Source organism: Lithobates pipiens, unplaced genomic scaffold, assembly GCF_037356315.1.
Source record: "Lithobates pipiens isolate NorthernLeopardFrog02 unplaced genomic scaffold, aLitPip1_a1.2 Scaffold_1, whole genome shotgun sequence".
NCBI lineage: Eukaryota > Metazoa > Chordata > Amphibia > Anura > Ranidae > Lithobates > Lithobates pipiens.
In genome coordinates, this window is record NW_027507685.1 from 218,336,318 (window position 1) to 218,352,752 (window position 16,435).

General features: G+C 43.1%; 1 protein-coding gene across 7 annotated transcripts in view; it reads left to right on the forward strand.

Moving 5' to 3' along the window:
• SIPA1L3 (signal induced proliferation associated 1 like 3) overlaps positions 1–15,304 on the forward strand; it is a 277,415-nt gene extending 262,111 nt beyond the window's left edge. For 6 of the 7 annotated variants that reach the window (XM_077482696.1, XM_077482750.1, XM_077482741.1 and 3 more), the window contains 5 exons: positions 649–826; positions 3,673–3,816; positions 5,108–5,228; positions 6,074–6,155; positions 13,865–15,304. In XM_077482696.1, the coding sequence (XP_077338822.1) occupies positions 649–826; positions 3,673–3,816; positions 5,108–5,228; positions 6,074–6,155; positions 13,865–14,014 (675 nt within the window). In that variant the 3' untranslated portion in view covers positions 14,015–15,304. Of the gene's footprint in view, positions 1–648; positions 827–3,672; positions 3,817–5,107; positions 5,229–6,073; positions 6,156–9,413; positions 9,475–13,864 lie in introns of all 7 variants that reach the window. The other variant, XM_077482731.1, reaches the window with a different exon arrangement.
• The last annotated feature ends 1,131 nt before the right edge of the window (positions 15,305–16,435 follow it).

Here is a 16,435-nt window from a genome sequence, read left to right on the forward strand (position 1 = left end):
AGCTTATACACAGTAATGTCTAGTCTCTTTAAAAGACAGTACATTTTATATCTTCAGAAAGGTCATTGTTTCCATCCATAAGTTTTATGGCCATGCCCTGATTTAAAGTGATTCTGCTTGCTATGAGGGCAATGGTGCATACTCGCTCCCAAGCCCCGCTCTATGCATCCACAAGACCCACAAAGCCACGGCTTGTCCCCACCCCCGTTCTCTCCTCATTGGCTCTCTGGCTGTGATTGACATTAACCTTACAGATTCCTAAAATGTTTCCTAATGCATCTGTGTTAAACCGCAGCTTCCATTTAAATAGTTCTTTGCCATTCAGCCCCTCTTCTCCCAAGGTCCAGTGTGGTATGACCCTTGGGTTCAGAGCCATGCAGATATTGATATTAGTTTGAGTAATAGCCAGGTGTAGAAGGTGAATGTCGGGAAGGACAATGGAACCATTCAGTAGGTAGGCTGGTATCATCCTTGTCATTTTAACTCCTCTATTTCCCCAGCCTTACCTTTTAATGCTGTGACAGGCCCTAAAAGTTGGAGTTGATTTTCATTTGGACTTGTTGAAATCCAAGCGCCTTTCATTTCAGCTGTAGTGTAATGCTTTTCCAAATGTGTAATCTTTTCTCTGCATTTTTTTGTTTCCTCCAGTCACCACAGAAGACCTTACACAGAACACTATCAGATGAGAGCCTGTGCAGTGGCCGTAGAGATGCTGGATTTGCCTGCTCTTCAGCAATGGGCAATGATGAAATTTTCGCCAACCCATACCCATCTAGTACCCTTCCAGGACGCCGGCAGCACCAGTCCAGCATGCCAGAGAAATCTGGTAAAATTTGCTACGTTTTAGAGCTGTTTAATTTACTTCTAATTGTTGGCATATTCGATAAGAATAATGCAGAGATGACAAAATGTAGTAATCCTTAGGAACCAGCCAGAAACCTAAAGCTGATTTGACTGTAAAATAATATCTTATAGGTTTCTGTGGGGTCTTGCTCTTTTCACTAACTTAAGCTGCCCATATATTTTATAATTGTCTTCAATTTACTTTAGATTTACCTTCAACTATGTCAGTAATTGCGAACATTTTTGAGCCTGAGTGCCCAAACTGCAACATAAAACCAACCTATTTATTTCAAAGTGCCAACATCCATCGCCATGCAGTACATCGTACATCTCCATCATACTGTAAACTTCTAGCATCAGTGAACTACAGCACATTATACATCGCCATGCAACTCCTAGCACACCTTCACACCATGCATCACACCCTTTCATGCAGCTCATGGCACACTTTCTTCTCCATTGCAAATCTGGTCCCTCCTCTGCTGTAGTGCAGTGATACTCATGTAGCCCGTCTTGCTCCCTCTGCCCATACACACGTCTTCTGCTATCATAGCACAGAACATGGTCACATTATGCGGCTCATCACCAGCCGCTCTGGCCTCATCTCTGGGCTTTCTAACCAATGGAATGAAGGAGCTGCACACAGGTGACCCCCAGGCAAACAAATGCCCACTTCTCTTTCCACGCCAGTGAATTGGCGCGGAAGGCAAAGGCATAATGAGCTAGTATTCATAGCATACTAGCTCATTATGAATAACTTACCTGAGATGGAAGCCCCCGAAGCGACCCTAGTTGTCATCCTCCGGCGCCATCTATCCCGGAGTGACTTCCGGGTATCGTGGCTCCGGAGCTGTGACTGGCCGGAGCCGCGGTGATCGCCGTTAGCAGTGGCATGCTCAGTGCACCTGCGCGCCACTGTCTACGGCGCATGCGCCGTAGACAGCAGGGCCATTCTTTTGCAAATATCCCCTAAACCGTGTAGGATTAGGAGATATTTCTTGTACCTACAGGTAAGCCTTAATCTAGGATTACCTGTAGGTAAAAGTGGTCTGTAAGGGTTTACAACCACTTTAAAGGCTACGTTCACTATTTTTTTTTAAAAAATTTCAGCTCCCCTATGTACCAATATACCATTAATGTTCCTCGGTTGCAGAAAAATAAAAGCGTTCTATGATTTTTTTATGGGCTGGAGGGTCATCAGAGGAGTCCGGGGTGCCCATGCGGTCCAGAGCGGGAATGAGGGTCATATTAAAGTCCCCCAACCACACTGCCGGCACCGAGGGGTAGTGTGCCATAAATGCAAGGCCCTCCTTAAGTACAACTGAGTTATAGGGGGGGGGACATAGCAGGCTATTATCAAAATAGGGGATCCATTAATGGTGGCATGCAGGAATACATATCTGCCCTGCCGGTCCGTCTGGAGCAGCACTAGGTTAAACAGCACCCTTTTAGCAATTAGGACCGAAACCCCCCTGGAGTATGAGGTGTGGGTAGCATAGTACGCCCAACCTATTCACGGTTTCTTAAGAGAGGACTGGAGATGGCCAGTAACATGGGTCTCAACAAGCGCGATAATGTCAGCACGCTGAGACTTAAGGAATGTCAGGGCGGCAGTGCGTTTTATCTTGTTCCGCATGCCTCTGACATTCCACGTAAGGAACTTTAAGGAGCTCATGGTGGGTGCAGGGCGTAAACAATAAACCATAGGCGGGCCAGAATCAGCAGGGCAGTCATGGTCAAGTTAGTGCGCACAGAACACAATAGCAACCAATTCAAAAAATGCTTGTATGACTTTAACACAGTACCTATAGTAGAAACAAACGTTAGCAAACATAGTGGTACAAAAAAATAAAAACCACAACATCCCACCCCCCACCCAGTCCAGTGCCACCCCAACACGGCTTGGACATCATACCCCAAAACTGGGTACCAACAGGGGACATCCAATGCTTAGAAGTTCTATGATTTTTTAAAACAAGGCCTTACCTCAGCCCTGTTGTGTTCTATTGAAAAGTTCATAACTTTCTTGTATGTAGATTTGGGATGTGAAAACTGTTAAGACACAGGAAGGAGTTCACCAGCTGACCTCATTAGCGCATCCATAAACTATGTTTGCGTAGCATTCCCAGAATCCCACCAGGCATGCACTTACCTAGCTTGTCGATGTAGGCTGCCACGTTTTTTTGGCATCCCCGGTGTCCCTCCAGACTGGCCCAGGCTGCAGGCTAAACACTCTGGGGCCGCAGGTTTGACATCCATGATGTAGTACAAGAGCCTGCCTGGTTGGATACAGAATGAATGCATAGATAGGTGGGTCCATCTATTCCATTGTTTTGGTAAATCTAAGTGTGTGTGAACTATTGTGTTCTCTTTGAGGCGCCGTCCCTGAGGAGGCACAATGATTACTGCCAGAGGCTACAGCCACCGGCATTAGCTGCATGCTAATAATCCGACATGATGGTTGTACCCAAATGAGACTTGGGTACAGTCAGCCTGCCCATAGATGGATCAAATCCCGGCAGGGTCCCTGCTGGACTTACCAAGATTCGATCCATCAATGCGCGGCTTTAGTGAACCTACTGATAGCAGAAGGTGTCAGTTCTTTTTCCTGTAATATATCTGACAAGAAGTTCTGTTTTTCATTTTGTCAGCAAATTTCAGTAAGTGACGAATTGTCACCTGCACTCTGTAAATTTGGTATCTCTCACATGTAAATCTCGGTGCTGCTATCTGTAGTGTTACACCTTGTGTGAAAGATGCAGTTAGAGATTAGCTGACAGCATAAGTAAATGTCACAATAGAATAAGAGTTGTTGTCTGTTCTTTGCAGCCGCCATCTCTTCCTCTGAGCTCTCACTCTCTGAGATCCGGGACTCCAGCTCCAGACACATAGACCCAGGAATGATGCCACTGCCAGACACTGCCGCTGGATTAGAGTGGTCTAGTCTCGTATGCGCAGCCAAGGCCTTTGAAGGTAAATATGCCGTTTTGGAAGATTTCTATGCCTGCTTCCTTTTTTTCATACTGCAGACACATGCACTTCATACGATTGGGCAGAATACCAGCCAGTCCGATTTCAGTTGATTGTAGGAAGGAGCAAATGTATTCAATTGGTTATTGTGGCTTTATGTTCTAGCACATATTGGTTCTTTCCCCATTGTAGTGTAAAGATATAATGAGAAAGCCACATATATCAAGAAACGTCATTTCATTCCGCAACCTACACATGGACATTAGCTAGCAATGGACTTTATGTATGGTGGGAAGAATTGCCTCATCTGTACTTCCCAGCAAGAGTTCCTCCCACTGCAGTATGGCAAAGGGAACGGGATATTTTAAAGGGGTTGTAAAAGTAAAAGTTTTTTTTTTATCTTAATGCATTCTCTGCATTAAGGTAAAAACCTTTTAATAGTCCCGCCCCTAAATATTCACCTGATCCCGATCTCGGTCCAACGCTGTGCACATCTGCAGCAGCTCTTCTCCCCTCTCCTCGCTCATACAGGCTTAGCTGAGGGCAGATGGAACCATTGGCTTCTGCTGCTGTCAGTTGAAGGCTGTAAGCTGGGGCTGAGCCGGACTGTTTGTCTGAATAGGCACAAAAAGCCATGCTCAGGTCTTGCACGCATGAGTGCCCCCATAGGAAGCAGCTTGGAGCAGGGTGGAGAGCCAGGAGCGCCGGCGGGGGACCTGGGGGATTCAGGTCTGCAAGGTACAAAACCATTACACAGAGCAGGCAAGTACAGATAAGTTTATTTTTGTAAAAAAGAAAAAACATTCAAAGCTTTACAATCACTTTAAGTGGTTCTCACACAGAATGCCTAAGGCTCTGCATGTTATGCAAATCAGATGCGTTTTGAACCACATCCGATTCACATTACATGTGAACCGGCAGCATTCTCAAAGCAGCCAGTTCACACATGTGCAGGGTGGCCTTGGTGCGGTTTTTAAAAGAGTCCTGTGAGTTTCTCAGCCCAGTTCAGGTAAAAATTTAAGTAAAAAATTTGCAACGGAGTTGCACCTAAAGGAACCGCACCTCGCTAAAACCACAGCCGCATATATGGAAACCCAGACCAAGGCTGTTTCATAACTTACTTTTTGGCTACTTGCTGCTATGGATGACTATATATTTTCAATTTACTCTTTTAAGAACAAGTCACCTTATTGGTCGGTGAGAGATGAAAGATAATGTAAACGTGTGTGTTTACTGTGATGGAATCTCATTAATGCTTTTTTTTTATTATTTTTTTTTTTTTGTCCTCTTGCAGTGCAGAGAGCCGCCTCGCTGTTCTCCCTGAATGAAGTTGCCCTGAGTCCAGTACAGAGTGGAGGCACTACACACCTGAGCTTGGAGAGGGTGCACACCCCGCGCAGCACCCCCACCTCCGGGTACGAAGATTCAGCATCTGAGTTTTTGTTTAATGAGACAGCATTGCTGGAGCATGAAAGGCCCTTATTTACAAAAATTCCTCGGACTTAATCTTGACTAAAATCCATAATAAATGTCTTACCAGTTCAGACAAGGCATGTGGCCATTTGGAGATAGAGGAGGGACACATGAACCTGAATGATCACAGGAAGCTGAGCTTTTCCAGCATCAATCTGTGATTGTTAAAGTGCCCTTTCCTTCCATAGAAAGGGTTAGATTATTTTCTCTGCATGTGTGTTAGTATGTAATTGACAGCCAGCTTTAAAAAAAAGCCAAGGTAGGTCCTGCAACCACACGGTGACAGACAGAGCTGTCATTTTGCACCATTAGTTGCTTAGTAACAGACCTAGCAGTCACAATTGTCCTGTTCACTTTGTTAACAAATCAGGTAATTGTCGAACCTGCTTATGGCTTTACTTTACATATTTTTCTAAAAGCAACTCGGTCTTTAAAAAAAAAAAATATATAGAATATATAAGAAAAACCAAAATCCCTGCATAAGATTAACTGGTAGATCAAACTGCGCACCACCCCCCAAGATGTATGAGCATTATGTGCCGGCAAAAATCCCCCCACAAAAAAACAGCACTAATTTGCATGTTTACTCCTGAAGAATAAACCCTCCCCCCTTTCCAGTACAAATCCGCCCCTTCTGAAATCCCCCCTCCCAGCACACATTTTTTACCCCCAAATCCCAGAGCTCAAATGCTCAAGTTTCTATACTAAAAATACATTTCTCCACTTAGTACAACATTTTTCTCTTTATATATTATTATTTTTTATAATGCTATATTTGTGTCTCCAGTGATGAATTGCCTCCAGACCTCACCGGGAAGGTTATGCAACTGGAAGTAATGCTGAAACAACTTCACACGGACCTGCAGAAGGTAAGGATAGAGCTTTTTTCTGTGTTCAGCTGTATGCTCCGCAGTCCTGAACCACTTCAATAAATGTTCTACTGGTTCAGACAAGGCTTGCAGTGATCTGGTCATAGAGGAGAGGTTGTGTTAACCGTATTGATGAAAGAAAACAGATTTTCCAACATATTGGCAAATCTGTTTCTTTTCTCCATAAAAGAGGGTAAACAGTTTCCACTGTACACCTATTGCCACGTCATCAGAAATACACTTTAGAACTACATCTATAAAAATGTATTTGGGGATGTAAACCTCTTTGGATAAGGATTCACATTGTGACCATAACTAAGCAGATGGTGTAGGCTTACCAGATTTTGCCCTATATTGGCATTGCCCATACACATACTGGACTGGCTTTATGAACTGGTATTCTTAGAGAGAGACGTTTCTTCTTTTCCTCTAACAACATTGCTATGTCTGCAACCAACTCATACACCTCCAGCCAGCACTCTTCTTCCTATCTTTTCCTTTACCCAAATAATGGGATGGTCAAAAGTCTATGCTCACTACTAGACCTGGACCTTTTGCTCCCATCTTTTAAAATAAACATAATTTCTCCAAATATCCAGACGCAACATATATTGATTCCACCCCAACACACGCACCACAGAGATCTCAGTAATAACTGCCAAACTAATGCAAGAGATTGATAGCAATAAATCAATTATCAAATCTTAGGTCCATGAAACCTAAAGCTTCCTTCAGCTGCCTCCGTACGTTCAGCTCTGTATTACTAAAGGAGGGCTTATTCGGATGCTCCTGTCATTATATGCTCCTTTGTGAGGTATGGCCTGCAATGTGAGTTCCATTTATAGCAGAATGGCGGGACAATGGGCGAGGCTTCTCAAAAGAGAGGAGTCGTCCAAGGTGTTCATGTTGACTTGGACTCCCTCCAAATTGAATCATTTGCAGAAATACTATGAAATACTCCATTACTGGTATAGATGACCTGTTACTCTATAGCGCTTGTTCTCCTCTTCCCCTGGTATTTGCCAATAATGTTTTACAATCAAAATTAGCTCACCTCCATATATGATGGCGCTATGATGGGTTACAGCACAAGATGCAGTATACAACCATTACTGGATCACATTAAAGCGATACTTTACCCATAACAAATTGATAAAAAAATAATGTTCTTTAGCAAGGAACATACATTTCACATTTAAAATTATACTACCAAAATTAGTGTATCCTGTAAATTGCTTCCAGCATTGCTCCTGTTTCTTTATGCTGAAATCTGCCATTTTGCTGAAGCCCAGAGCCCCTGAAAAGCAGTAAATCTTTGGGCTGTCAGCAGATTGGCATCTAGTGGCTCAGACTTTTTGACACAATTCCAAAAATGTAGAGCAACTTGGCATTGGCAAGGTGAGACCATGTATTACTTGATTTGAAACAGTATAGGTCTCCAAACTGCAGCCCTTTGCTTTTATCTAGCCTTTGGGGAACTTTTTCTTCCATTGATACTGGGGTTGATTTACTAAAACTGGAGAGAGCAAAATCTGGTGCCGCTGTGCATGGCAGCCTCTACCTTTAGCTTGTTCAATTAAGCTTTGGAAAAAAAAAAAACACTGGAAGCACAAGATTTTGCACTCTCCAGATTTAGTATTCTCCCATTGATGCCAATGGGGCACTATTCCTCCCCTCTGACACCAACGATGGGGCACTATTCCTCCCCTCTGACACCAACAACGGGGCACTAGTCGTCCCCTCTGACACCAACAATGGGGAACTATTCATCTCCCCAATACTCAAAGATGTATTGTTGAATCCCACTGACGCCAGGACAAGTTATACTTCCAATAGCCCCCTGTAAAGTCTGGAGGACAGTAAACTGGCCCTTTGTTTAGAAAGTTTGGAGACTCCCTGGTATAGGCACTAACTTTTAATGTTTTAGATAGCTATACCTGCAAAAGGGGAGGAGCCTGAAGTTATCGAGCAGGGCTTAATTTTCTGACAAAAGCTCCACTTTAAGTTGCAGCATTGTCCATGCTCCCAGGATGCACGAATCCTAACAAATCTGACATGCTTGAACATTGCCTTCCCGCAGCTCAAGCCACAATATCTAGGTATTGGAAGTCCACAGAGACACCCTCTTTGTTGACCTCTGGACCTCCATAATGAAGAATGTAAATTGCATAGAGAATCTGATGGTGAGCAACAATTTCTGTAGGGTTCCCTGTTTACAGACATGGTTAGGGTGGACCATATACTGTACCACAAATGCATTCAAATCTATACTAAACACCTAGGGTCAGAAGAATACATCTAGGATTAACCTGAAGGTTCTGTTCACACTAGTGTGATTTCAGATGTGACTTGAGTCGCACAGAATTGTATGACATTGGAAAGCGCATTGTTTTCAATGGTGCCCATTCACATCAATGCAAATCAGCACAGTGCAATTTTTTAAAAGGTTCCTGTACTGCTTTGGTGTGATTCCAGCACGATTTTGGCCTCCTAGAATATGCAAATACAACAAATGAAATTTTGGTGCAAACAAATGCTAATGCACCATACACAAGTAAGCCTCTACCCCCTTAGACAAATGTAAAGATATGCTTGTGTAGCATAGATAGTTTATAAAATGTTCATAAGGAGTTCATAAATATTCCATAGGAAGGGTGATGTTGTACCTCAATAGGAAGTTCCACCTGAGATGGGAACAAATCTCTGAAATTAGAAAAGAGGAGCACAAGGGGGTGCCAGCTAAGTGCAGCATCAATGGGTTTATTATGATTAAAAAGCCAATTCTAAACTCACAGAAATATAAAATCAAAGATTATCTGCAGCCATGCCACAGTGGATGGAAGCCGTCCACCAGAAGAGCTGCTTGTGAAGCTCCTATTGGCTAACTCCTGCTGGCCTATGGTTTAAGAACAGAACACTTAGGAGTTCCAAAATGCATTACCATAGTAACCAGCCAGCCCCAGGTGTGATGTCACATCCTGCCTTGTGTCCTCACTTCCTGGTACATTAGACTTGGTTTTCCGCACTGACAACACTCTGTCTGCTGTCACAAGCGGATCTTCTGTTGGGCGGCTTCCATACAAGATGACATCACTGCAAAGCTCTTTGATTTTATATTTCTGTTGATTGCATTTGGCTGTTGTTCTAAGTAAAAGGCAGTGCCCTCTTTGTCACTCATCTCTCTCTCTTTTCCCTTTTTTCTTCCTTCATTACCACAACTCGAACCTCATCCCCATCCCTATCATCTGATTTATATAGGAACGATTTCCTCCTGTTTAAATATAAGGATCCCAGGACACAGCTCTCATGGCTTTATTGTGTACGTTCTACTGGTGTCCAATACAGTTTCTAGTTTCGTAAATCTGTGCAAATTAAATCTTAATAAACACTTGTTTACACAAAAAAAGCCAAGGCAGGTTCTGCAATCTCACGGTGACAGCTCTCATTTCACACCATTAGTTGCTTAGTTACAGACCTGGCAGTCACGATTGTCCTGCACATTTTATTAACAAATCAGGTAGTCGTTGAACCTGCTTATTCCTTAAAGTGACGCTGTTGGAAAAAAATTGAGAGCGAAAAGAAAACTGTGCAGAAGAACACCAATCCTTACCTGTCCTAACGCCTGGGCCTTGGATCTTCCATCTCTTTCTGAGCTGCAGTCACTGGCAGAGTCTTTAGCATCCAACATTTCCTGGTGTGTCTGATACCTGTGATTCCACTGGTCGGACATTTTACTGCAGGTTCTGCCAGCAGCTGAATCTCCACAAAGGGGCAAAGATCAGAGACGCAGGCATTGGGACCGGTCATAAAGTAGAATGCAATGTCTCTTCAGAAATAAAATGCACTCCTTTTCACAAACCCTTGTAGAATGTAAAATGAGCCGTGCACATGCAGCACAGTGTAAATTCCAGCTTACTGCCTGTGTACCAGCATAACTGCACTCCTGTGCGTGCCAGGGAGTGACGTCATCCCTCACCGGCTGAAGACTGGCACCTGGAAGAATTGGGGGGGGGGGGGGTGGAAGAGAGATGATGTCAAGGCCAGTGAGGGTGCCGAACTGTAAGCCCCTTTCACACTGGGGTGGTGGGTGCGTTGTCAATTTTGCAGCGCTATTCAGCCGCTAGCGAGGGGCCCTTTTACTCTGCCACTGATAGGCAATTTCTTTTTTGTATGCTGTTTTTTGGCTACAGCAATAGCCTCCTGCATTTGGAGGAGTAGCTTAGAAGAGGGGGGGTTAAATTGCCACCTAATTATAGAGGGGGGAAACTTATGGACATTCTTTCTCTTTTTCATAAACTCTTTTACCCCCCCCCCCCCCCCCCTCTAACGGCTGAGAAAGGGTTAAAACTACCCGCTAAAGCGATGCTGCAGGAGCGCTTTGCCGGTGGTATAGCCACGCTGCCCATCGATTTTAGTGGGCAGGAGTGGTATACACACCGCTCCAAAGATGCTGCTAGCAGGACTTTTTTTTTTAGCGTCCTGCCAGCGCACCGCTCCAGTGTTAAAGCCCTCTGGCTTTCAAATTTGAGACATGGGAGCGGCTCTTTCAGGGCGCCTGCAAAGATCCCCAGTGTGAAAGGGCTCTTAGTTCTGTAAGTGAGGGAATATGGATCACAACACAGCCGTGTGCATGGACTTAAATGTGATTGTGATGAGCTTTGAAATATATTTAAAGCCAACACTTTTTGTCATTTTGAATAGCATAAGGAAGGGTTAAAGCCACACTTGGGTTTTTTTGGGGGGTTTTTTGCCATCTGTTTTTCACAAGGGTGATTTCACTTCCAGTCCCTTCCTGTACCTTTCCAATGTGAAGGGAATCGCACTTGTTACGAGAACAAATATTGGAAGGCTATTCCTCTTCTGGTGGCAACTCAAAAATGTGGATTTACTATGACTTTCACAGTGGCATAGTGATCAGGACAACAGACAGCAATAAAAACCAGATTTAAAAACCTGACATTTTAATAGCATTATCCAATAATGCCCTTAGTTATACTTTGACATTAACAATGAAAACTATGAATGTCAGCATTCATATGTTATATAGCTTATATGTGTGCATAGCCTATAAACATTTATACACGGTGTCAGCCATATTTTACCATTCCATATACTTCCTGATAAGTAATGCAGAAGTAGAACTGCTTCACTGTACCTTTTGAATGCACCTATGCCCAGGTAACTAGTCATAGTGCCTAATATACAAATGACCACTAGAGGGAGTAGTTACAGCTCCGTATGCAATATACCTTAATCAAAATGTACAACACCAAGCAACAATATTAATTTTAAGTAAAAATGTATGTTTCATAAGATATTAAGGTCCCTTTCACATGGGCTGTCTGATCAGGCCAGCCTGTCAGTTTTCTGGGCTGACCTGATTGGACCCTCCATTCACCCCTATGGAATGGCAGATGACAGCGAAGACATGTCCGCTGACATCCGCCGCTATCCGATCCTGTCTGCAAAAACTAGACAGATGGTAGTCCTATTTTTCATCCGTCTGGCGGATCGGATCAGATATGATCAGATGAAAATGGACAGGCAGGCAGTCCATTTTCACTCGATCTCTCTATAGAGGAAAGCAGAACTGATTCCGTCTCTGCTCTGCTGAGCAATGGAGTCCATCCAACAGAGGTGCCCGTGTGAATGGGGCCTTATAACTTAAAAACTGTAGTTACTGAAAGTACAGTGTAGTTATCCTTCAACGTAGAAGTTCAGCCAAAACCAAAATCTAATGGTAAACCTACTCTCAACCACATTCTAAACCTAATCTATGTAGCCCTATAAAGAAAAAAATCACTATACTTACCTTTTCTGCAGTCAATCCGGTCCCCAACGGCGAATGCTGTGCATAGAGAGAGAGCCTACAACGGCTGTGACATCACCCATAGACTTACTATGGGGCTTCCGTTGTCGACTGCCGCCTCTGCACACACCTCCACAGAGTAGCTGCCGCTGACAGCTCAGTGAGGGATCGGATGGGAGTGGCTGCAGAACAGGTAAGTATAGCAATCTCTTTACAGGGCTAGATGGTTACATAGTAGATGAGGTCGAAAAAAGACACAAGTCCAACCTATGTGTGTGATTATATGTCAGTATTACATTGTATATCCCTGTATGTTGCGGTGGTTCAGGTGCTTATCTGATAGTTTCTGGAAACTATCGATGCCCACCGCTGAGTCCACCGCCTGTGGAAGGGAACTCCACATCCTTGCCGCTCTTACAGTAAATAACCCTCTACGTAGTTTAAGGTTAAACCTCTTTTCTTCTAATTTTAATGGCCATGAGTCTTGTTAAACTCCCTTCCACAAAAAAGTTTTATCCTTTATCCCTATTGTGGGGTCACCAGTACGATATTTGTATATTGAAATCATATCCCCTCTCAAGTGTCTCTTCTCCAGAGAGAATAAGTTCAGTGTTCGCAACCTTTCCTCATAACTAATATCCTCCAGACCCTTTATTAGCTTTGTTTGCCCTTCTTTGTATTCCCTCCATTTCCAGTACATCTTTCCTGAGAACGGGTGCCCAGAACTGGACAGCATACTTCAGGTGCGGCCGGCCCAGAGTCATGTAGAGCGGGATAATTATTGTTTTATCTCTGGAGTTGATCCCTTTTTAATGCATGCCAATATTCTGTTTGCTTTGTTAGCAGCAGCTTGCATGCCATTGCTGAGCCTATCATCTACTAGGACCCCCAGGTCCTCCCCCCCCCAATGTGGCTGTGAGTAGGTGTGTGTTAGATATGGTTTTGGATGAACTTCCACTTTAAAGTTAACCTTCAGACAGACCTATTATACAAATACATGCAGGTCTTACATTGAAAGCTTGTGTACATCAGGCTACCCACCCGCCATGTAGAATCCCATGGTTAGCGGTAGCCTGTATCCTTGTTTTCTGGGAACACCTAATCCTGAAACTGATTTACAGCCCCAACTTCCTGTATTTATTTACAAACCCCATTGATCATTCAGGAGTAGTTTTTAGACTTGGATTCAGTATCACCGCATTGCATGGCCAGCCCAGGATACTGAATACCATGAACTGATCAGAGGCTTTTATGAAGTCATGTACAACCTAGAAGGAGATTTTGTATTAAATTAAAAATCGTACTGCTGCAAAAATATTGTACGAGAACAAATATCGAAAGGCTCAGGGGGAGCCTTTCGATATTTGTTCTCGTCGAACTATTCCTCTATAACTGTATGCATCTGGTACAACAATCTGCCTTGTTGACATAAGCAGATCCCCGTTCTGTGTGGTTTACCGGCGGACATGGAGTCCCCGGCACCCGCAGATCGGCTTCCGCTGTGAATTATCACAGCAGAAGTGGTGCGCAGGCGCCCCCTGCAGGTGGAGGTGCAGGATCACGTGTAAATGTACTCCCTGTAGCAGTAAAAGTGCTATAGGGCAGTCAGCAAGAAAAAGAAACCGCACAAACACGCCTGGCAGCAATTTAGTTTGCCCCAGGCCTCGCTGTGGTTACACCTGCTGGACAGCTTGCTCTGGAGAATAATATAAATTAAGGCATGCTGAAAAAAATATTGAAAAGACTATACACTGCAGTTAATATTAGCTGTATTCCAGCACTGTGGTAAACGTGGATGAGCTCTGTTTACATGAAGCACTTTGTGACCGCTTTAGCTTTAATCTGAATGTTATATTTCATCTCTCATTCTCTCCATCCTCCTTCACATGTATGTCTATAGGAGAAGCTGGACAAAGAGGCTCTGCAGATGGAGGTGGCCAATCTCCGCCAGAATAACCAGCGGCTTCAGCTAGAATCCCACTCAGCCAGTGAACAGCTAAAGAAATTTGCCAAAATAATTACTGGCACGGTGGAGAAAAAGGATCATTAGCTCCCTTCTCCTTTTTTTATTGAGGTGACTGAAACCTGCCACGGGGGCCAGAGTGCTGACACAATGGTACAATATTGGGCATTGCGTTCTCCAGATACATAGGGGGGGCAGCCTTTCCCTTGACATGTCCTGCAGTGCATTGTGGGGCTTCATTTTTATCATGGATGCAAGATTTCACACTTGTCACTTTGTATCAACAACACATTTCTTTATGTACAGAAACATTTTTTTTTTCCTTGCTTTGTAGATTTGTACAAATTACAACCCTGACAAGGGCGATTATATAAGAAATAAAAAATTGTATTTTTGCCTCATTGTCTTCACACAAAAAAATAAAAAAAAACACCTTGCATCAGGAATTATGCAAAACAGAGTCCCGGCAAGGGCAATGCAAACCCCTATACCGCAAACCTCCTGGAAAATAATGTTATATATGAATATATATATATTTAATGCTGTATAGGAAAATGTTATACGCGAGGGGTAAAAAAAGGTGTCTGAATGAACAGTTACGTTTCATACAAATTTATTTTATTATGACCCCAGTCCAACTGGGTGCGAGAGATTTCCATGTATATTTTGTTAATATGACATGTATATAGTATTCCATCTGTTTTGTTAATGGGGGAAGAACTGACCTTACCTGCATCTTTGTCGATTTGCTAGAAATATCTTAAAATATGTGCAAATACAAACTGCAAGTTTACATTGAAATTCCTTCTCAGCATTGTACATTTCTGTGTATCGTCAAAGTAAAGATATTATTTATACTTGAATTTTGGAATTTGCATTTACCGTTGGCTTATCTGTTGGTGAGAATAAGGCAGGCATTAAAGTATTTTTTAATATATAAAACAATACAAAAATGTTGATTGAAAAGGAAACATTTTTTCCCCTTCCGGTTCCCTCAGCTGTGAGTGCTCATCCACATTCAGGCTTAAAAAACATATAATTCCTTCTTCACCAGCCACTGTCCTCCAATCAGGTCTCACCGGAACTGTTTGACAGGCAGAAGCAGCCATTTTTAAATATAAACTGACAAAATCAGCCATTTTGAAAAACAAAGCGTGAAGTAGCCATTTTTTTTGAGTCTTACCGTCTGCACATCTGGAGAAGATGGACGACGTTTGTTACTGGACCTCAGCTCACACCAGGCCGTACGCCGTTACTGCTGTGCAAGATGCATGATGGCTTGGAGCTTGTTAAAGAACTTAACTTATTTTCTAAATGAGGGCTGCCAGAAACCGATACTGTATACTGTTATATTTGTATAAATGGTTCTACACTTTCTCTGTTGTCTCCTGTGTTTTCTTTTGGTTGCGTCACAATATATTATTGGGTGGAAGGATTGTGTTTGTTGATTTAATACACAATAAAGTATTAGGTGGAATGGTTGGGTAAGTGGATTTAATACACAACATATTATTGGGTGGGAAGATTGTGTTAGTGGATTTAATACACAATAAACAGTGCAGCCAGAAAGTATTCACAGCGCTTTTACTTTTTCCACTTTTTGTTATGTTACAGCCTTATTCCAAAATGGATTCAATTCATTATTGTCCTCAAAATTCTACAAGTGATACCCCATAATGACAATGTAAAAGAAGTTTTCTAAATCTTTGAAAATTTTATTAAAAATAAAAGGAAAAAAAAATCATATGTACAGAACTATTCACAGCTTTTGCTCAATACTTTGTTGAAGCACCAATTAGAGCCTCAAATCTTTTTAAGTATGATGCCACAAGCTTGGCACACCTATTTTTGGGCAGTTTCTCCCATTCTTCTTTGCAGGACCTTTTAAAGCCCCATCGGATTGGATAGGGAGCGTTGGTGTACAGCCATTTTCAGATCTCTTCAGAAATGTTCAATTGGGTTCAAGTCTGGGCCACTCAAGGACACTCAGAGTTGTCCCATAGCCACTCCTTTGTTATCTTGGGTATGTCCTTCGGGTCGTTGTCCTGTTGGAAGATGAAGCTATGCCCCAGTCTGAGGTCCAGAGCTCTCTGGAGCAGGTTTTCATAAAGGATGTCTCTGTACATTGCTGCATTCATCTTTCCATTGATCCTGACTAGTCTTCCAGTTCCTGCCACTAAATAACATCCCCACAGCAAGATACTGCGAGAACCATGCTCCACTGTAGGGATGATATTGGCCAGGTTATAAGTAAGGGCCTGGTTTCCTCCAGACATGCTGCTTGCCATTCAGCCCAAAGAGTTCAGTCTTTGTTTCATCAGACCAGAGAATTTTGTTTCTCATGGTCTGAGAGTCCTTCAGGTTCTTTTTGGCAAACACCAGATGGGCTGTCATGCACCTTTTACTGAGGAGTGTTTTCCGTCTGGCCACTCTACCATACAAGCCTGATTGGTGGAGTGCTGCAGAGATGGTTGTTCTTCTGGAAGTTTCTCTAGAGCTATATCAGAG